The 21,733-nt window shown below is 42.7% G+C and overlaps 1 protein-coding gene across 3 annotated transcripts in view; it reads left to right on the forward strand.

Annotated features, from left to right (window-relative positions):
* The window catches only part of LOC137439281 (sorting nexin-9), a 55,885-nt gene that overhangs the window by 19,545 nt on the left and 14,607 nt on the right, over positions 1-21,733 (forward strand). For all 3 annotated transcript variants that reach the window (XM_068135011.2, XM_078768393.1, XM_078768395.1), the window contains 13 exons: positions 223-306; positions 9,424-9,498; positions 11,881-11,986; positions 12,420-12,549; positions 12,731-12,812; positions 13,520-13,645; positions 14,759-14,876; positions 15,371-15,501; positions 15,999-16,108; positions 17,375-17,478; positions 17,802-17,879; positions 20,654-20,730; positions 21,072-21,161. In XM_068135011.2, coding sequence (XP_067991112.2) covers positions 223-306; positions 9,424-9,498; positions 11,881-11,986; positions 12,420-12,549; positions 12,731-12,812; positions 13,520-13,645; positions 14,759-14,876; positions 15,371-15,501; positions 15,999-16,108; positions 17,375-17,478; positions 17,802-17,879; positions 20,654-20,730; positions 21,072-21,161 — 1,311 coding nt within the window. The remainder of the gene's footprint in view (positions 1-222; positions 307-9,423; positions 9,499-11,880; positions 11,987-12,419; positions 12,550-12,730; positions 12,813-13,519; positions 13,646-14,758; positions 14,877-15,370; positions 15,502-15,998; positions 16,109-17,374; positions 17,479-17,801; positions 17,880-20,653; positions 20,731-21,071; positions 21,162-21,733) is intronic.

The following is a 21,733-nucleotide window of genomic DNA, read 5'->3' on the forward strand; positions in this document are numbered from 1 at the left end:
GGGATTTTAGGTGACTTGGCAGAAAAATAAAATACACTCGTCAGAATGGCAGAGTGATGGACCATGATGTTTGCCCACTGAACTTGAAAGTTCCTTCTTGAGTGCGTTTGGAGAAATTTATCTCGATGAACTTGCAACTACATTTTGATCAAATGACGGCATTTCCTGTGATATGCACGTGCACATTTGCACCCTGTGTTGTTCTTTTTGTGTGCGTGGCAGGCACAGCTTCTGTATGACTTTGTGGGCGAGGCTGACTCAGAACTGACACTCAACGAGGGAAGTGTCATCTCTATTATAGATAAGGTTTGTCTGATTGCAGAGCGGGAGGCATTGGATGTAAACGTTGCATCGGTATCATGAATGACATTATGAATGAATAAACCACCTTTAAAGGCCATTTTTCCCCGCAAAGCGGGGGTTGGCCTTTTTCGGGAACCGTGGTTGTTGTTGTTTTTTCCGTCCCCTTTTTGAAGCAATGTTTTACGGCCGGATGCCCTTCCTGACGCCAACCCTTTTTGCCGCCTTTAACGACAAACAGGGAATTACCAGTGAACTGGTACTCAATTAGCCGACCTCGGAAGGATGACAGGCTGAGTCAACCCCCCTGGCGTTAATTCAGCAATCGACCGGGATTCGAACCCAGGATCCTAGGTATCCTAAGCCAGCACCCTAGCCGCTAGCCCAACACCAGGGTTACCATGCAACATTACCAACCATGCAACTTGCGGTTACCAACCACCAACACCATGCAACATTATGAATGAATGATTGTGAATAAACAGAACAAATTGTAAAATCAGTCATGCTAACTAACGAATATCATGCTAACTCGTATACAGGATGCATTCCTGAAGGACACAAAAAAAAACCAGGATTGTTCCCAAAATAAGAGTTCCAAAGCATTAATTTGTGCTTATTAATAAATAGTTAAGTCACACTGGTAAAAGTTTATTAAAAGTAAAATGAAGTGTGGCTTTGTCCATTCTGTGGTTCAAAATGTCATATTTAACTTGAAGGGAAAAGCTTAGTTTCATTTTCTAAGGCTTCGACATTTGGAATTTTTAAGCACAAAAAGTGGAGCACAAATGAGGTGGCACTGAAAAGTGTTGACACCTGGCGAGCGAAGTGTAGCTGACTCGAGGTGTTGCCAAACTCACTGGAATAGACGTGGACTCCTGGTAAGCATAGTCACGTGAGTCCTCACGTGTTGTATTACACGTTTGTGGTCATACTAAACACTACACGGAGACACTTTTTTAAAAGCAAATTAACACTTTTTTTAACATCCAGAACTGCTGTTAAGCTAAATTCTGCAGTTAAAAAATTTTAAAATTAGGTTCTGACTGCTGAAAGTGTTAATTTGCTAAAAGCGTTTTTCTGAATGTCTCGAAACGGTGTTCGGGCCTTTATTTAATTTCCGCACACGTTTTACAACTAAAATACGATACGCTCTACAATCTCTTAACCTGAAGTGAATTTCAAAATTTAAACTGAGGAATTGAGCTTAACAGCATATCCGTTCCGAATGCTAACAAAAAAGGTGTTATTTTGCTCAAAACGCGTCTGAGCGGTGTTTCGTGTGACCGCACGTTTGTGATACGTTTTGTCCTCCATGTGTGAGCAGGTTGTGACAGGTGCGTCATGTATAATGAGCCTAAAACTGAAATAAGCATGTAGCGAGTATTATTTTAGTGACTATGTATCGGTGTATAACCAAGGAAACTAAAGTTTAAGGGATTTGTAGTCATTTCAAATTGTTTGCTCTTTCGTGTTTTTTTTAATTAATCGCTTTCATTATGCGCTCAATTTGATGGTGAAGATTCATTGTGGTGGAAACTGTTAACAGAAGATTTGCTTTGCTTTGCTTGGTACCCTCATTTGTCATTTCTGTAAATTTGGGAGCAGGAGGAATGATTTTAAGATGCAGGAAAACTGGAGCATCTATCTATAATTCCAGTAATCTCTGTCTGTACGTTTGTACGTTTGTACGTTTGTACGTTTGTCTGTTTGTCTGTGACCGCTGTTTCTCGACAACTACCGGTCCGATATACTTGAAACTTGCCAGGTATATTGCTGGGGACCCGAGGATGTGCCTTTTCAAGGTTTTAAATTAATCGGACAAGTACTTAGTACTTACCGAGCTATGGCGATTTAGCCGTTCGTCGTTCGCTTTGGCGTTGCGAATGGACCAAACCATTCATGTAAATAGAGGGGGGGGGGGGGGTTCTGTGGTCGTTCGCTTTGGCTTTGCGAATGGACCAAACCATTCATGTAAATAGAGGGGGGGGGGTTCTGTGGTCGTTGCGAATGGACCAAACCATTCACATCGAATCATCGAATCACATCGAATGGACCAAACCGTTCGCTTTGGACCAAACCATTGCATGTAAATAGAGGGGGGGGGGGGGGTTCTGTGGTCGTTGCGAATGGACCAAACCATTCATGTAAATAGAGGGGGGGGGGGGGGGTTCTGTGGTCGTTACTGCCACGTGGTTTCAAAGTTTTTTTTTGTTGTTGTTGTTTGCACGCATGTTTTTTTGCACCCACGTACGGGCACGCCCTAGGATGTTTACACACACACACCCCTACACAAATTTTTTTTTTTTTTTTTTTTTGGCAAGGAACGGGCACCCACGTACGGACACGTCCTAGCTTATATATAGTACGGGCATGCCCTAGTGTTATTAAATTAGCAAAAGTCTCGATAATTGAACTTAAAATATTTATCTTGAAATTAATCTCTAGTTATTTGATTAAAAAAAGGCCTGCCAAAAATGATGCGTTGGAACAGTTTATTTGACAGTGCAGCCTCGTGAGTGTGACAAAGTCTGAAGCCTGGGCCCAGTGTCAGGCGTGATTATATGTTCTTTATTTATTAGACATCCTCCAGACGTAAATTACTTTCACGAGCCTCGATTCAGTATACAAAAAAAAAACAAAAAAAAAACTCGTTTTAATCTCCATGCATTGCACATCACGTGCAGCAAATTTCACCTCCCTGTGCCTTGCATTTATTGTTAAAAAAACAAACAAAATAAAAACTTCTGTACACCGCCCTTGAGGCTCAGTTTGCAAGCCACCATCTACAATCCCAATAGAAAAGACAGAATTACTCTTTTATGGAAAATAATTTTAGTGTCATCAAAAATAGACCGCAGTGAACACACATTCGTGTTAAAAGATCGGCCTTTAAAAACCTACCCTTATGAAGGGGGACAGACATCTGTTCAAACAAACACACAAACTGATTGTTTTATACACGGTAGATCGTGAATTATTATCATACTGCAGTGGAAGTTGAATGTTTCTTTTCAGCTGTTTTCATAATGATTTTTATTTAATAAGAAACAAACATTCCTTTATTTACTTTGATATCCTGTCACAAACAGGATTTGATTAAATTTTCACAAGATAAAATGAAAATTTGGACGCCATTATTGGAGTAAAAGCGTTTCTTAATGCATCACATTTAAAGAAAAGCTGTTGAATTTCTTAAAATTTATTGGGGGCGCAAGAGTGGCGTGCCCCTGACCCCTCTGGCATGCAGGATTTACTCGGCTGCATGAAGAATTTTCCTCCTTTTTTTTTTTTTTTTTTTAAACTTTTCTTTGTCCACTTCCCTGATCATGATAACAAAGCTAAAAAAAATGAAAAGGCATCATAGACGGTGGTGTTTTGCCATTAGTCGAGTGACTGATTTTGTCAATTTTGCTCGTGGCTGGAATTTGGTCTAACAGAGATGATTGGATGGCCTGTTTGTGCAGCAATGTTTATGACACATGGGAAATTCAAAAGGTTAAGATGACATGCCAACTTATTACCCTGCGCACACAAAGCACAAAGTGGGGTTAAGAAATTGGTTCACTTCTGTTTGTCTTTCTGTCCTTCTGTCTGCAAACGTCAATTATGATTGAGGACAAACTTGTAGATCTTGAGCCATTCCCCAAATTCAGTCAAAGGGAGTCAGAGGGAGTTTAGGTTTTGCGGAATTGGAAGCTTTATTTATTGATCACCATTAGAACACAGCGACAATCGGCATCTTACATAGCCATATTGGCGACCTCTTCTTCACCCTGATTCTACACCCACACAAGCCTTGCCCACTTCCCAGGGGTTCACAGCTCCTATTATATACACCACCATATAGAACATGTCCAAGTCGTGCAAAACTGGAGGTACATGGATGTATTAAAAGGCAATTTGTGTTCTCCAGTGAGAGATGGTGATGGCGACATCGAGATGAATGGGAGTGCTGGACGCAGAGGTTAGGTTGGTGGAAGGGATTTACAAGGGAATGAAGGGAAGAGTTTTGGTTGGTCCTGGGATGTCAGAAGAATTCAATGTGAACATCGGTTTGAGACATGAAAGCACTCTCAGCCCACTTATGCTTATCATGGTGATGGAGGTGGTAAGCAGGAAGGTAAGCACAAGGGGGATTTAAAGGAGGATGTTGTCCGCAGATGATCTGGCTGTTGCAGTGGAGAGTAGGCAGGAGATGCAGGAAGTACTGGGGGAGTGGAAGGAGGCATTTCAGAGCCATGGGCTGAAAATGAGCATGGAGAAGACAGAGGTGATGTGGGTCGGGCAGCAAAGAAAATAAATTTAATATCAGGTTAGAGGAGAAGGAGATCGGACTAGGAAATAGGATGGTAAATCAGAGGCAGAGGGGTGGAGATGGATTCAGGTGGGTGCAAATGCGTGGAGGAGGTTGGAAGGAATAATGGCAGACAGAAAGGTATTGAGGAGATTAAAAGGAAAGGTTCTGATGGCTTGTGTAAAACTGGCCTATCTTTATGGTCTGAAAATGTTGACACTGACACACCACAACAACAACAACAGCAAAGGTTGCAGGTTTGCGAGTGCAACTGGATCAGGAAGATTGTGGGAGTGAAGAGGGTAGATAGAAGGATGGATGAACTGAGGGAGGAGATTGATGTGCAGATGAGCTGACAAGGAGATTGGTGAAATTTTGTCTGAGATTGGCTAGATACGTTGTGAGGTTGGGGGAAGAGGGAATGGCAAAGAGATCAGAGAGCTTGACGGAACATGGTAGGAGGAAAAGAGGGAGACCACCGTTGAGATTGGAGGATTGTGTGAAGAGGGATATCAGTAAGGTGGGGCTGGTTGGAGAGTGGAGAGAGTTGGCGAGGACAGAGGTGAGTGGAGGAAGATCGTGGTCAATGCAGGGCATGATCTTACCATTGGATCTCAATCATTGTAAAGGGAGGAGGAGGAGGAGGAGGACGAGAAGAAGGACGAGAATAAGGAGGACGAGAAGAAGAAGAATGAAGTGTTCAAGTATGTAATTCAATTTAAATAAACGTTTAACGAGTTTAAAAGGCTTAAAAATGAATTAATTCCGGGTTTTCCCCAGTATCAATTACATCACCCTGTCTAACACATTACATTAGTTATTCATGCCTGTTGTTTGTCCTTTATTACATCCTCAAAAAGAGTAAGTTTCCTTTTTGGAACTATCAATTTTGTTTTACTGCCAGACATGCAGACAGTAGAAAAATGTATACAACAAAAACAACAGGCATTTTAAGGCCATTTTCCCTGCAAGAGTGGGGGTTAGCCTTGCGTTCCCCATGATCGTCTTCTCCATCTTGCCCTATTTTCTGCATCTCTCCTTGTTAACCCCCTTGCCGGCATTTCTTCTTCAACCGTCTTCAGCCAAGTCTTTCTCGGTCTTCCCCGTCCTCTACTTCCTTCTACATTCATTCCCATCACTCTTCTCAACCAGTCACTTTCATCCTTCCTCAACACATGACCAAACCATCTCAACCTGTTTCTCTTCACAGCATCCATCACAGGCTCTATTCCCATCATCTTTCGCAATTCATCATTTGTCTTCCTCTCTCTCAACGATACTCCGCACATCCACCGAACCATTCGCATTTTTTTTTTTTTTTTTTTTTTTGGACACTGAATTGAGGCTCGTGAAAGAGCTAACATTTATTTCACAAACAAACCAGCCAGACAAACAAAATATATAACAAGAAGGCGCAGAAGACAAGATGGGGAGAGAAGGGGAAGCACACAAACATAACATTTGAGAGCAGGGAGATGTGTGGGGGGGGGGAGGAGGCGTGGGAAGGGGGGGGGGTGGGAGAAGAATAAAATACAAGGACACCTAGGACTTCCAGGACAGAAGTTGGTATTTCAAAAAAGTGGATTTGGGGTGAAATTAGCGGGGGTAGAAAAGAAAAGAAAAGAATTTCCACCCTTTCCAGCCTTCGTTGCTGCTCTACGTTCATTACCCATGTCTCGATCCCATAAATCATAACACTTCTCACACATGCAGCATACACCTTTCCCTTCAGCTTCAATGACACTCGCCTCCTCGTCAGCACGCCACTCAGTTCCCGAAAATTCTTCCATGCACATCTCACTCTAGCAACCGTTGCCGAGTCTGATCCACCTTCTCCATTCAGCATGTCTCCTAGGTAACAAAATGTTTTGACACCTTCCAGCTTCACGCCGGCTCCAAGATCCAACTCAACATTTCCTCCATCTGCAGCTCCCTCTGTGCACACCTTACACTTGAATGTAGCTGCCACGCTGGTTAATGACCATCGCAATCCACTACATTTTTGATGAACCCACTCGGCGCACATTGTACATTGAATGGAATTCACTCAGACACCCTTCCTGCACACAGCACACGGCCACTTCCCAGTTCCTTCCACCTCACCACATGCTTTACCACTTGCCATCACCTTCGTTTTTCCGATATTCACCTTCAGACCTTTTGTCTCCATACATTCCTTCCACTTGTTCATCTTCTCCTTCAGTCCATCCGTACTTTCTGCAATCAACACCAGATCATCTGCATACAACAACTCCCACTGTAAACCCTCCTTTACGTTCCGAGCCAGCACCTCCATCACAGCTATAAATAGTAGTGGACTTGGTACCGACCCCCTGATGCACTCCCACCTTCACCTCAAACTCACCACTGTTCCAGTCCTTCGTCCTTACAGCTGTGCGCGCTCTTTTGTACATTGCCATCACTACTCTGATCAACCATTCCTCCACTCCTAACTTCCTCAATGCCCATGTCACTACTTCATGTGGAAACCTATCGAATGCTTTCTCCAGATCAACAAACCCAAGAAACAACGTCTTCTTCTTCTCCATGTACTTCTCCTGCAACTGCCTCACAATAAAAAGCGTGTCTGTCGTTCCTCTTCCTGGCAAAAATGCAAACTGCATTTCGTCAATCTTCACTTTCTTCCTTATCCTCCTCTCCAAAACCCTTTCCAATACCTTCATTCCATGCTCCAATAACTTTATCGCTCGATACGGGCCACAGTCCAGAGGGTCACCTTTCCCCTTGTATAGAGGGGCGAGGGTACTCAGGTCCCAAGCCACTGGAATGTGGCCTTCTTTCACCACCAGATTACAGATCTCTGTCATTCTCTTCACACCCCAATTTCCCGCTGCCTTCAACATTTCTCCCACAACTCCCGTCGGCCCTCCCGCTTTTCTCCTCTTCATTGCTTTTATCGCTTCCTCAACTTCCTTCTCGGTTATCTTCTCTGCCGGTCCTAAAACTGGGTTACTCTCTATGTTGCCATCCCATTCATTCTCTGCATTCAACAGTATTTCCATATATCTCTTCCATCTTCCTTCAATTCCATCTGGGTCCACAACGATTTGTCCCACTTCATCCTTCAAGCAACTCACCCCCATCACATCACACCTCTTTTTCGCTATCTGCTTTGCAATCCTGAATACCGCTCTCTGACCCTCTTCTAAATCCAAGCGTTCTCCGAACATTTTCCTACATGCCTCCTGCGCCTTTGCTACCTCTTTCTTTGCAGCCTTCTTGGCTGCCTTATAACTTTCATGCTCTGCCTTTTCTGCCCCCATACCCTTCGCCTTCTGCCACTCCTTGAACTTCTTCCTCTTCTCGTCGATCTTCTTTCCAACTTCATCATCCCACCACCATGTTTCCGAGTGCCTCGGTGGTCCTTTTTGTCCATCCACATCCCTCACCAACGGCTCCCAACAGACTATCAGTCATTGACATCCAACCACTTTCAAGCTCGACCACATCATCCTCTACCATACTCAGCCTCTTTTTTAATGCCTCCCTTACTGTCACCTCTTTCAACCTCCGCACCTTCATTCTCGGTTGGTACTTCACCCGCCGAGCTTTCCTCGCACCTTTCACCCTTATGTTGCAGACAACCAAGTGGTGCTGTGAAACGGCCTCCTCCCCCAGGATCACCTTTGTGTCCCGGACGTGCCCCCTATCTCACCTACGCACCAACAGGTAGTAATGTATCTAGTTAGTCATGCTTCACCAGCAGGTAGAAGTAGGTAGACCTCAGTAGAAAAATGTATCTCACTTCTAAACTAGAACGGCACTCGGTAGAGAGCATACCTCCACCTGGTGAACAGTTTACGTTTCATATCTCAGAGCAGACCAGAAAAGCACAATACAGAATCACATTTAATCAAAATCATTCACAGGAATCACCATCCATCCAGTCTTTCATACCCTGATCTACTCTCCTTTTTGGCCATATCACTCAATGGTGACGAATCACTTTAAAAATTCTACTTGTTGGATCCAGATCCGGATCTTCACCAAAATCTAACCGATTCTTCCTTGTCAGACACACAACATGTCCACCAAGGTTTGTCCACATCCGTCCACAACTTTTTGAGATATCCTGCTGTGTATAGTTTTTGGCCCTATCTCCCAATGGTGAGGAATCACTTTAAAAATTCTAGTAGCCGGATCCGAATCCGGATTTTCACCAAAATCTAATGATTTCGTCGGTGTCACATACGCTACATCTCTGCCAAATTTCGTCCAAATCCGTCCACAAGTTTTTGAGATATTTTGTTCACAAACGGACAGACAAGGGTGAAAACATAACTTCCATCCACCTTTGGTGGTGGAGGTAAAAATATAAAAATTGATTGGGACGAATTTGGAGAGAAGGTACGGTAAAACGAGAAACATGTGTTCCTATTCATATTCTGATTCGTGTTCAAAATATAACTCGATTTAAATAAGTTGTTCCTCAATCATAAACTGGTAAGACAGACGGACGGACATGAACTAATTGTCTAACTCCGCGTTGTGCTTCACGTGTGGAGTAACTACGTGAATGGTTTTATTTTCCTCAACAACGTCCTTGTATGTAACTTTCTCAACAGCATCGCTATATACTGCACTGTATGTCGGTATAACCAGTACCGTATTTTAGTTCTCTCTGACTTCATGTTAGACATTTCCTTGCAGCAGCAAATTCAACCACACACACACAGACACACACACGCACACGCACACTCACACTGACATGCACACACACGTGTATGTAAATGTTTGCCATTTCATTGATGAGTATTGAAGTTTGACTTTGCAAATCAGTTGAAGGGCTTGTCTTGTGGTTGCAGGATCGTGATGATGGTTGGTTTGAAGCGGTAACGTCAGATGGCAAAAAGGGATTCGTACCTCGGGACTATGTGCAGGTGTCTTTTAGATTTCCCTTTTTTATTTCCTAATCACGCCTGATTTGTATGTTCTGTTTGGTGTAATATGAAAGTTTTTATTTTAAATTTTTATTTTTTTTGTAATAATGACTGAAATGGACCAATGACTTCATTCAATCGTTGTCCTTTTTCAAGATGGTATTTGTACAAGTTCCGCTATAACATTTCTAATCTGCATTGAATCTGCGGTATGCCCGCCGGAGGGTTCCTGGTCACCTACAAACCCACCCTAAACAAAATGCTTGTGTTATCTCTCTCGTAAGAATCAGAACTTGTATAAAAAGTCACCAATATTATTCAGTGTATATATATATATATATATATATATATATATATATATATATATATATATATATATATATATATATATATATCAATCAAAGTTTCCACTTATCTTCAGGACAACAATGTGACATCCTCAATACATCTATGTCTATGATGAGGTCAACCCTGTACTCCAGGGCTCAACATGAACTGTTGTCTGACTGTCTGGGACATGAAATCTTGTCCATCGTCTGAGTGAAACCCAATTGAAGAAAAAGGACGGGTCAATTTTACCACCAGGAAGTTTCATAAACCTGACATATATTAACCTCGAACATGGTTATTTTGTGTAAAGCCACAGTGGTAAGCGGTGATAAAGAGGGTCCTTTTGGACATGACTACCCCTCGCACGGGAGAGAAGTTCAAATAAATCTTATGGTATCACTCCACATGCTCGCAGCATGAAAACTACTACAATAATTTGTCTCAACACCAAAACCACAAGGTCACACATTCACATGACGTGTGGTGGAATAACTTATTCAAACAAAGGGAATAATCTTGTCTTTCAGCTGAACAATAAATAAGAATAAAACCATGATCTGTTTTTGTAAGAATTTTATCATTTATAAATTGAGGGTTTTTAGCTCACCTGGAACGAAGTTCCGGGGAGCTTGTGCGATGGTGCGTCGTCTGTCCGTCAGTCCGTAAACGCTTGCAACTTCTTATCTGACACCGCTGATGGGATTATGACCAATCTTGGCACAAATTATATTTGTTGTGTCGTGACTAAAGTTTGTTCACGGCATTAAGAAAATCGGGGTCTAAGGAGGTCTACCGGGGGTCAAAGTGGATCCAGGTTTGACCCCCCAAAATAGGAGTCTAATGGGCTTTACAGGGGAGGGAGAGGGTCGTTGCCCCTCAAAATAGTTGTTTGCTTTCTTCTCAGAAATTACACGTACAATTCCGATGAAACTTGACCACAACATTCATCACCCATTATGTACCAACTTTTGTTCCCGGCATTAAAAAAATCGGGGTCTAAGGTTGTCTTTGGGGGGGTTTGCTCCCCAAAATAGGTTTTTTGCTTTTATCTCAGAAACTACACACACAATTTGGATGTAACTTAACCCCACAACCTTCATCACCCATGTTGTACCAAAGTTTGTTCATGACAAGAAACTGAACTATTTTTTGTTTATTTGTTTAAAGTCTTATGATTACGTTAGTAGGATTGTACATGCTGCCCTGTCTCCTCGCAACCATTGAAATTGGTTTAAAATACCATGATGCTGTTTAAAATACCTTTAGTCAGTGTAATATTCTGCTTTATTTAACCAGGTGAGCACCCAGGGGTATTGGCCTTATTTTTTATTTACTCAAACTAACGGCTGAGTAACAGAAAGGAGACTGTGTAGACTGAGCATCTTCATTTGCTTGACCAACAAGGCTTTCTGTTCAATTTAATTTCTTAACAGAATTACAAGAGTTCAAAACTGGGCCTAGATAAACGGCCCACCCCGTCTATCACTCATCCGAGTACAATGTTTGTTGACACCCTTGTCTCAGTATCTCGATTTGGGAATCCCTTTTCCTGGCCTGCTTTGGCCAACATCCGACACACACTGGATGTGATGAGTGTCTCTCTCTGATTGGAGATGAGGTGCTTCCAAAGCCGTTCCTTGGTCTTTATCAACCAAAAGGCACAGTAAGAGAGAGCTGATTGGCATACACCTGCCAGTGGAAGCAGATGACAGCTGGTTGCGCACTCGTTCTCAAACGAAGGTGAACTTTATGATGCAAAGCTCTCCGTGTCCGTTGTCAGATGCTATTGTTTTGGTAATAAAACCAGAAGAGAGAACTGTCGTTTGAGGACGTGCCCTCTCTGAGCAATCTTGCCAGGCCGATTATTGTCAATGAGGGGGATGCATGGGACGGTGATGAGGAAGTGGCTGAGCACGAAACATTGGGAGGGCAGAGGCAGCAGAAGGATAGTGATTCATCCTGGCCTCCTCGGCACTCATGACATGGTCACTAAAATACCAAAATGATTGTATTTTATTTTTAATTTCTGATATATATTTTTTCCATGTGTAGGTTTGGAATGCTGGCAATGCTCTTCCTGCACCTGGTTTTAATAACCAAGCTTCAAGCGTCTATCCACCACCAGCAAGTTTGAACATTCAGGCTTCTGTCTCCCCAGGTTGTTCTTTTTTTTATACATAAAAAAAAAGAATTATTGGATACAAAACACAAGTAGAGTTAACATGCAGTAAGTACTTCTTTCACCTTCAATTACCTGTTTAAACTCACACCCCAATCTTTCCTTAAAAAAAACCAAGTTGTTGCTGTCTGCACCATGCTTCTCCGCTTAATCAACTTCTTCCTCCTTGGTTGGTATTCCCATCATCCATAGTAAATAACTTGGATGTGACCATGACACACTGACACAGGTGTGATGAGCCAAATGTCCTTTTCTTGTGTCCCATTTTAAAAAGACGTTTTAGGATATTTGTTGTGAGCTTTCATTTTCTACATTTCATGAGATACTCTGTCCTGTTGTGGTTGTCTATGGAACCAAATGACCTTTTGGGAGTTACTAACATGAGCAAATCGGAAACTGATGTTGCGAGCAGATGAGGGGGACTCTTGGGACAGTGATGAGGAAGTGGCCGAGCATGGAACCATTGGAGGGCATAGGCAGCAGAAGGATGGTGATGCGTCCAGGCCTAACCGAGCCTCCTCCGCAGTTATCTCTTTGAACAAGTGCGCTCATACCTTGTTGTCTTGGTTTCTTTTTGAATCATTGAAGATGAGATAAATTAAGATGGAATAAATGAAACTCGTACAAGCTTGTACAATTACCAAGACTCATGAAGTCTATTTAAATTCCTGGAAAATCGGAGGTTATTTTTGTTGTGCTTTATCCTTTCCCTTTTTCCTGCAGAGTAATGCAGGGAAAGCATGGCCTTGATAGCTTCCTCCTTGGCAAAAATTGCCCCATCACTGCAGAGTCCATTGTCATCCAGGTTTGTTTTCCCAGTCACCCGCAGCGTGTTTCCCCTGCACTGGGCTGACAGTATCCTGAGGGTTTTCCTCCAATCAAAAGCCTGGTTAGCACTGACAGGATCGCATAGAGGTACGTGCACTCGCCTCCGAGCTGCGTAGTCTGGGTGCAAGTCTCGACCGAGCTATAAACTGTCTTTGTGGTGTTTCGCAGGCAAGATGATTTATCGATGTGTGTGCCGTCCCTTGGAGGGACGTTAAACTGGGTTTCCTGTTTGCCAGCATTCGTTGATGGACGTCAAATATCCCAGGATATACTTTGTGATGAGTTGGTGAGTTATCGCGGGCATCCTGGCCAAATTCTTTTTCTAACCTACCAGGGGGCACTACATCAGCAGCATAGTTGCACCCTCAGCAAATTATGCCACCCGCAGCCACATGCTGCATATCCAAAAAGAAGAAGATGAAAAGCCTATGTGTTGTTTGTTGCTGCTTTCCAGCCTCTTGATTGGTAGATAATGACCCAGCCAGATGACGCAGCTAGCTCAGTGCACTGCAAATGGTGCATCACCGTATGAGCGTTCTGACGGGATTACGTTAAGCATCCAAGCGTGTTTCCCCTGCATTCCATTTTGTTTCCCGTGTTTCATTCCATTTTATATATATATCCAAGAGCATGGATTCGCCACTTATTATTTATTTTTTGACTTTGTGCGACGTGGCTGTGCAGGTCGGAGAAGGTGGACCCAGGTGGGAGGTATCAACACCACGTCTTTATTGCATTGTTGCATCACCCAAGAAGAGCAATAAACTTTATGGGATGAAGTCCTTCATCGAGTACCAGCTAACACCGAGTGTAGGCCTTGCAAAATAGATTTTTAAAATGTTTGTTCACCTTGTTGCCGCACATTGTCTGGTCTTCACTAGCTGCATTGTATTATCGGCAACTCCACTGACAAGTTATTGCTGTATTGGGGTTAGAGCCATGAAAAATCCTTTCAAAACTGAAAATCCCCAATCACATAAACAGCCCCCGCATGCGCCACATGTTTGTGTGTGCTCAATTTTACCACGAGAGACTGAGTTCACAGCTTGTGGAATCAATTGATTGCATCCACGACTTCCTGGTTTGCAAAGCGTCACGTCACGCTTTAAATAAGGGCTATAAAGGTGGTGTTGGCTGTAAATTTGTGCACCAGGAATTGGTAGATGCAATAGCGATACAAAACTAGTCTTTATCACGAAGCTTATGCAGACAGGTAGAACAGCAGATGGAATCAATGGAACGTTGATTGAAGTATGTTGACCACCGTGCAAAGCAAGAAGCCAATGCTTCGGGCCTTAAACCTCCATCGGAATGGAATCCGTTTTGCTCTGAAGGTTAACTCCTGAAACGTCGGCTTCTCCTTGCTTCCCAGGTGGTAGCATACTTTGATAAACCTGTTTTGTCTATAGCATTCATTGTAATGCTAGTAGGGTTTGCGCATCCTCGTCTTAAACCAAATGCTTCCTTTTGTCTTCCTTTTGTAGCATTTCATATTTATTTATTTTATGACTGTTGTGCTTACATTTGTTGTTGCAACACCTGCTGCTGTTACTGATTCATAAAATAAATATATTTTAGTTCTGTCATTGAACAGTTGAAGGTGTTGCCTAAGGTGACATGTGCCAAAAGAATTGCTGATTGCGTTGATGAAATCCTCGCCCAAGTTTGGCTAATTGCAATGTCTTGCTTATGGGTTTTGGCAATGGCGTCCACCTTCAGCTTGTTAGGATGCCAGGGGCCAAGAGGAAGAGACGACGCTGAACTGAACTTCTTGGCCCAGTCCTGGCACAGACTAGTGTTGTCGTCCCATGCAGACAAGACATTGATGTTCTGTCGGTGTTTGTACGTCGTCACAGGTGTTTGTATTTACCGGCTGTGCATCGCTGGTGTTTGTATTAATTATTTTTCTTCTCATATCAACAGGACAGCCTGGTTTCAGTGTTTCGGCGCTACAAGCATTTTGATTGGTTGTACGAGAGACTCGTGGCCAAGTTTGGAGCCGTGGCCCTTGTACCTCCATTACCAGACAAACAGGTGGCAGGTATACCTGAAAATGATGTAATCTTGTCGTGTAGTTACAATGCTGAAGAGTTTTTGTTTTCTGGAGGTTCCTTATTAATCAGGATTGAGGTGAAGTGGGAAGATCCTGGAGATCAGTGCCATTGGCTCGTCTTGTTGAAATGGTGACGGCCTATATATACTAGTTTTAGTCTGTCTGTAGGACTTTCCTGGAATGGTAGACATTGCGAGACGTTTGTTCACAGTGGCACCTTTAGGTTTGTTTGGGCTTCGCATTCAATCATAACACATGAATGTGCTATTTCATAGCACAACCCTGTAAGCACTAGACCTCCTCAGGGTCTCCATTTGCTGCGAGGGTTGCTGAAGCTTTGTCCAAGCATCATCAGCATTGTTTCAGCTTTGTGTGCTTGTTGGTCGAGATTACTTAACTTTTCTTAAAAAACAAAAACAAATTGGTATTGTGATGATATCTTCTTGCTTTCAGTTGATGGTCATTTCCTTGGCCCTTGCTAGGCCGTTTTGAAGATGAATTCATCCAGTTGCGAATGGAGCGATTGCAGGCCTGGATGTACCGTGTGTGTTCTCACCCCTTGTTGGGTTCGAGCCAGGTCTTTAAGCACTTCCTGCATGCGTGCAATGAAAAGGTGAACCTTGATGATGAGCTCGGAGTGGACCTTCGATCAGGAAGGAATGACCAGATATGCACATATATTTGTTTGAATGCCTATCTATGTATGACAATTTCATTGACATGATGACAAAAATAAATTTTGTGGAAGTTCTTTCTTGCTGGTTTCAATCTTTTTTTTTTCTACTATTGTGGAGAAGTTTGTCTAAAATATTTCTTCTGAAGACTACTGTATTTGTAAAATTGTTATGCTTTTGGCCAAAGTGGTGCAAATAATTATTAATCATTTGAAAAGAATAAATTAATAAATAAAATCTCTTTTTCAAATAGAGGGAAATGCATCACATCATCGGTGGACAGTTCCACCTGACAGTTGGCCAGAGGGTGAAAGCGATCGTTTAAGAATATAATAATTTGTACACACACAAATTGGCCGCATAACGCAGGTGATGTAATGTAAATTTGTTTTTGTCTCCTTGTATGATGTACATGTGTATACACTTGTCATTGCAGGAGTGGAAGGATGGCAAGCGCAAGGCGGAGAAGGATGAGGCTGTGGGGGCCGGGGTGTTTGCTTCGATAAGCACTTCAAATCCGACTCAAAGCAATGACCTCGATGATATGTGAGGCCTTGTGGAAGATTGTGCAAGTTCATTAACTACCAACTGTGTAACTTGACATCCTTCAGCTGAATTTAAAATTGAAACTGATCTTGCGAAAGCTGCAAGCCAGATTTGCATAATCACGCCACTCCTTATTATACATTTGTTCATCTCATTTATTCTTCAGTGCTGGGTTCACAACAGGGTTTAGTGAGTTGTGTGAGAGACGATGGATTTTGCCTTTATGGATAAATTCACTTGTCAATCAATATTCCGACCTATGATCCCTACATTGAGGAAATTTATTGGACGATGGTTTCCAGCCTTTTCTGAGTGTGCGGACCCCTTCCGAACGTCAATTTTCCAGACCACCATGTATTGTAGTAATTAGCAACGGTACCTGCCCTACGGGTGGCGCTTCATTTGGGAAGCCCAAATGAAAAGTATCGGAAGGCTTTTTTTAATTTTAAACTATTCATATAAACATCCGTTGAATCATATCACACGCAAATCATCAAAATCTAAACAGTACATGGCGCCCATTTTTAAAAAAAGATTGAATTCTGCAAAACAGAAGCGGCCGCTACACCTGTTTCTCAGTCGCTTTGCACACGCTGCCGTGTTACTTCGGAGCCGCACGTTTATATAGGAAGAGTTCGTCAGGAGTCGATCTACTCTCTCCTGGTACGTAGAATTTAAACAAAAGCCACATCGCTGTTCATATCGGTAAATATTATTCCATCGTGTTTGGAAAATTGGAAAAGTTGGAAAAATTGGAAAAGTAATACAGCCTATTTTACTCCCAGGGGTCCCAGGAATGCCCACCCAAAATATCGTTGCGATCGGTTCAGCCGTTTTTGTAGTACCTTTGAACGGACAGACGGACATTTGGTGAATTATAGTAAGATGTGCAGCCAATCAGTGCAAAGGCCCTTCGAGTCTTGGACGGGCAGGTTCTTATGCGGCAGGTTCTCATGTTGTACTCAGTCTTTGTAGATGATCTCTGGTGGCACTTTATATGTCACCTTGGAGCTGTATTTAGAATGTGGCAAGATAGGCCCATAGATTTTGGGTTGGGGTTGCTCTACCCTCCACATCATGCAGATCCCTACTGATGGCCTTGTGAACCAGCAGGTTTCCAGATCACTGGTTGTTGAATCCACTGATCCAGAACAACTGTCTCCCTGCCTCTCCCTGCCTCTCCCTGCCTCTCCCTTCCTTTCACGCCCCCACCCCAATAAATAAAAAATATTTAATCATAGCTCTCTTTTTGCGTTGCTTTACCAGGGAACGTAACATCGATAAGTTCACCCGCTTTGTGCGCTCCATGGAGGAGGTTGTGAAGCATCTGTTGAGCTGTGGACAGGCCCATTACCGGCACTGTGCAACCGGTGAGTCAGAAAAACCCTTCTTCAGCATTCGGGCGTCGTACTTGCTGTAAGCATTTGGTTTTCTGGTTTCACAACTTGAATGCGTTGATTTATATCCCCCCCCCCCCCACCCAATTCCCTTTCACCAATTCCAATGAGGACTCTACAAACGTACGTCTTTACTCGCGTCTTCCTCCACAAAGATTTATTTCCCAAACAAAGTGTATTTTGCCCATTTGATGTCTTTGAAATCCATCTCACATTTCCACGTTATAATTTTAATGAACGTCGAAATTTTTCCCTTGTTTCGGCTCATTTCTAACCCCCCCCCCCCCCCCCCCCAGAGTTACCAAAGGATTACCAGGGCATGGGAAAAGCCATCAAAGATCTTTCTACTACGTTTGCGATGATCGAAATCCAATGTGAGTCTCTGATCTGGAATGTTTACTAAGCTAAAGTTCACTTCTGACATGAAACTGTCTAGAAAAATGCAATTTCCGTGCAGGTTCATGAAACTTGAAAAACTTTCATTCGCTAGTGTTGTTTAACCTGAGGCGATTTCAATTTTTCAGTCCTTCATGGATTAAACTTCGCTGGCTTCACACACCAGGAAGCACATTTTGTACTTTTTTCTCTCACTTTTTCTTATTGCTCTAAAATATTGAAACGGCATATGTGACACTATTTTTTTTAAATGTTGAAGGCTCCAGTCACAATCCTCATTGAGGCCAGGCCTTAAATAAAAGAGCTGCATTGATAGAAAAGTTAAGAAAGAGAGAATGTTCTAAGAGTTTTTGAGGAAATAAAATCTGATTTTTGAAAAAGGGAAGCTCATTCGTGTTTGGAAATGCATGAGAAGAGTTGTTTAAATTGTACTCTTATCTGAAACGTCGGAGATGAGTACAATTTTCAAAATGTATGCCACGCTGCTGGCTTGTCACCTCTCTGAGAAATTTGGGGTCTTCTCTTGCCGAGCCCGCGTTTGGCTCCATTCACAAACTTCCTCTTCCGCCTCCGGAGTTAGACATGTCATTGCATTTTGAATGTCTCGTTACGTGCCATTCGGTTACCTGTCTTGGGTAGAATATCTATTTTGCCATTTCAGAAAGTGGTTGGGGTGGGGGGGGGGGGGGGGGGGTGGGGTGGGGGTGAGGGTTGAGGTTGTAGCGGCACCCTTTTTATTATTCTATGATGGCAGGGACCCTTTAGAGTAACAAGTTAGTGACACGGAAGGACCACACCAAGTTATGTTCTGTATGGAGTAATACTTTATATAGTGGGTCATAAGCGCTGCCCTTTCCACAGGCCACGCCCTCCATCTCATCTGCGTCACAAGCACCTCCCATTAGCCAGGCGACGCCAGTGGGCTAGAAACCGCTACCTTTTTATTCTCTCCACATAGCTCTTTGGCTTCGTAGGCCCCTGGTGTACATTTGAAGACTGAACAATGTGTCTTTTGTCATTAAATAAAGGTACCCTTTTGAGGATATCGTGTACAGAGGAAACGAGGTAATGCATGTTTTGTTTGGAGTGATCGTGGCTGCAGTGTAATATACACCGCCAAAAGAAAGTGGTACCGCAAGTTCTCATAATTCAGTGGAAATAACATCGTGGTCTTTAATTTAAAAAAACACTTCTGTTTTGTCTGACATTTCAAACTGTATTTTACATGAGCATGGACATGTAATTCACATATGTGAAGTTTAACGAAAATCTGCTTGGAAGTGAAATGCCTCATGCATATTTAATTAATTAGTCGGGAGCTGGGGAAATTCCCGAGATTAAAAAAAAAACTTATTGTACAAATCAAAGGAAGGTGTAAAAGCGCCCCTCCCTTTATATAAGGGATCGTTTCTCTGTATGCAGCTTTAACATGGGGACTGCAAATACGTTTCGCGGCTTTGACTGGACGGAATCGGCTGCAAATTTCAGAAGTAAATGCTTTGTACATAGAGGTAATGTGTTCCAAATTTCAGTAACTTCTGTTTCCACATTCTTGAGTTTTATTTCGAAAACCCTCAATCACGTTGGTGTCTGTCCGTTCATCTGCTCTAAATGTGTTGGTGCTCACATCTCAAGGGCTGAAACTAGCTGAAAAACATGGAATATACATCGGCCAATCGGTCAAGTTAATAATTAAACATTTTGCTACCTAGGAGACATGCTGAATGGAGAAGGTGGATCAGACTCGGCAACAGTTGCTGGAATGAGATGTGCATGGAAGAGGTTTCGGGAACTGAGTGGTGTGCTGACGAGGAGGGGAGTGACGTTGAAGCTGAAGGGAAATGTGTATGCTGCATGTGTGAGAAGTGTTATGATTTGATTTATGGGAGCGAGACATGGGTAATGAACGAAGAGCAGCAACGAAGGCTGGAAAGGGTGGAAATGCGAATGGTTCGGTGGATGTGTGGAGTATCGTTGAGAGGAAGACAAATGATGAATTGCGAAAGTTGATGGGAATAGAGCCTGTGATTGATGCTGTGAAGAGAAATGGTTTTTTGTTTTTTTTGTATACTGAATCGAGGCTCGTGAAAGAGCTAATTTGAGATGGTTTCGTCATGTGTTGAGGAAGGATGAAAGTGACTGGTTGAGAAGAGTGATGGAAATGAATGTAGAAGGAAGTAGAGGACGGGGAAGACCGAGAAAGACTTGGCTAAAGATGGTGGAAGAAGAAATGCGGGCAAGGGGGTTAACAAGGAGAGATGCAGAAAATAGGGCAAAATGGAGAAGATTGTCATGGGGACCGCAAGGCTAACCCCTGCTCTAGCAAGGAAAATGGCCTTAAAATGCATGTTGTGTGTGTTTATGAAGCAACCCTGTGTTGCCCGGCAACGCCGGGTACCTCTGCTCGTATATACAAACACAAGAGGTGTTCAAAATAGTCTCGGATGAGGTGCTCACAATAATCTAAGATATGCCAATGTTATTTTTAATAATAACATTTAATAACATTTTAATAACACAAATATAGTAAATATATTTTCAACTTTTATTTCTCGTCTATCATTAATTTTCTCGGCTTTGGTCCATCTTGACGATGGTTTATCTTTCGTATAACTTTATAAAAACTGCATGTAAGTGGCGACTGGGGAGGGAGTATTTTTGATTGAGAAAATCTACCATATTTACTTCCTTGAATAGTCTGAGATTTGAGATAGTTTTGAATGGGGGAAAAAAAACCTTTTTCTGTTTGCAGCAGAGAATTCGCTGATCAATGCCATGAGCTTTATGGGAACGACCTATGATGACATTGGAGAGCTGATTGCTTCCCAGGTATCTCACCGTCACCCTCACCCTCACTCCCTCTCCCTCTCTTCCTCTCTCCCTCTCTCCCTCTCTCCTCCTCTCCTCCTCTCCTCCTCTCCTCCTCTCCTCCTCTCCTCCTCTCCCCCTCCCTCCCTCTTTCTCTCTCTCTCTCTCTCTCCCTCCCTCTCACCCTCTCCCTGCCTCCCTGCCTCCCTCCCTCTCTTGCACACCTCTGTCGTTTCCTGTTGTGCTAATTATGACATCACATAGTGTTGGTGTAAAAGGTTCAGCATGACTAGGTGATGCTCTTTGTTCATGGAGATTTTCATTGATGTCTGAGTCAGGTGATCTTGCTTTGTGCCCAACAGATGAAGTCCGATGTCCGGATATTTCTGGATGGGCAACAGGAATACCGTGGCATGCTTGCCTGCTTCCCAGCGATCCTGTCATTGCAGAAAGTGTGTGTTTGCAGCTTTTCCAGCCTTATCATTCCATTGTAATTTCTTAATATTTTCCTGACTTTTTTCCTTTCATTACTTTGGTTTTTCTTTCCATTTTGGAAAAAAAAAAAACTGGTCAGCACTATCTTGTTTTTTTGTCATACAAGTCGATACCTTTTTCCTCAAGTCCAGACCACACAATATACATTGTTTACAAGCTTGTGACTGTGTTTAATTTGATTTGTGAGCACTTTGGCAAACACTCAGTGGTTAAAAGTAAGTATTTCAGTGGAGCGCCAGACTCCTTTGAGTTCCTCAGATTCTTCGTATGCTTCACCATCATATTGTTTTCCCTCACCATCTTCATCATCACATTTATAATATTCATGATCAAAGCCATCATAGGTTATAACCATCTTCTTCATCTATAAAACTACTTTCATAACTATTGTTTCAACATAATCTGTATTGTAGCTTTCTTCTGAACCAAGAGAGGATACGATCCTCACTATCAAATTCTCCGAAATTTCGAGATGTGGAATGGCTTAATTGTTAACGGGGAAAAAGATCTTTAAAGATTTTTACGCAAT

The sequence above is a fragment of the Myxine glutinosa genome, chromosome 14 (genome assembly GCF_964187855.1).
Source record: "Myxine glutinosa chromosome 14, kmMyxGlut1.1, whole genome shotgun sequence".
NCBI classification, from domain to species: domain Eukaryota; kingdom Metazoa; phylum Chordata; class Myxini; order Myxiniformes; family Myxinidae; genus Myxine; species Myxine glutinosa.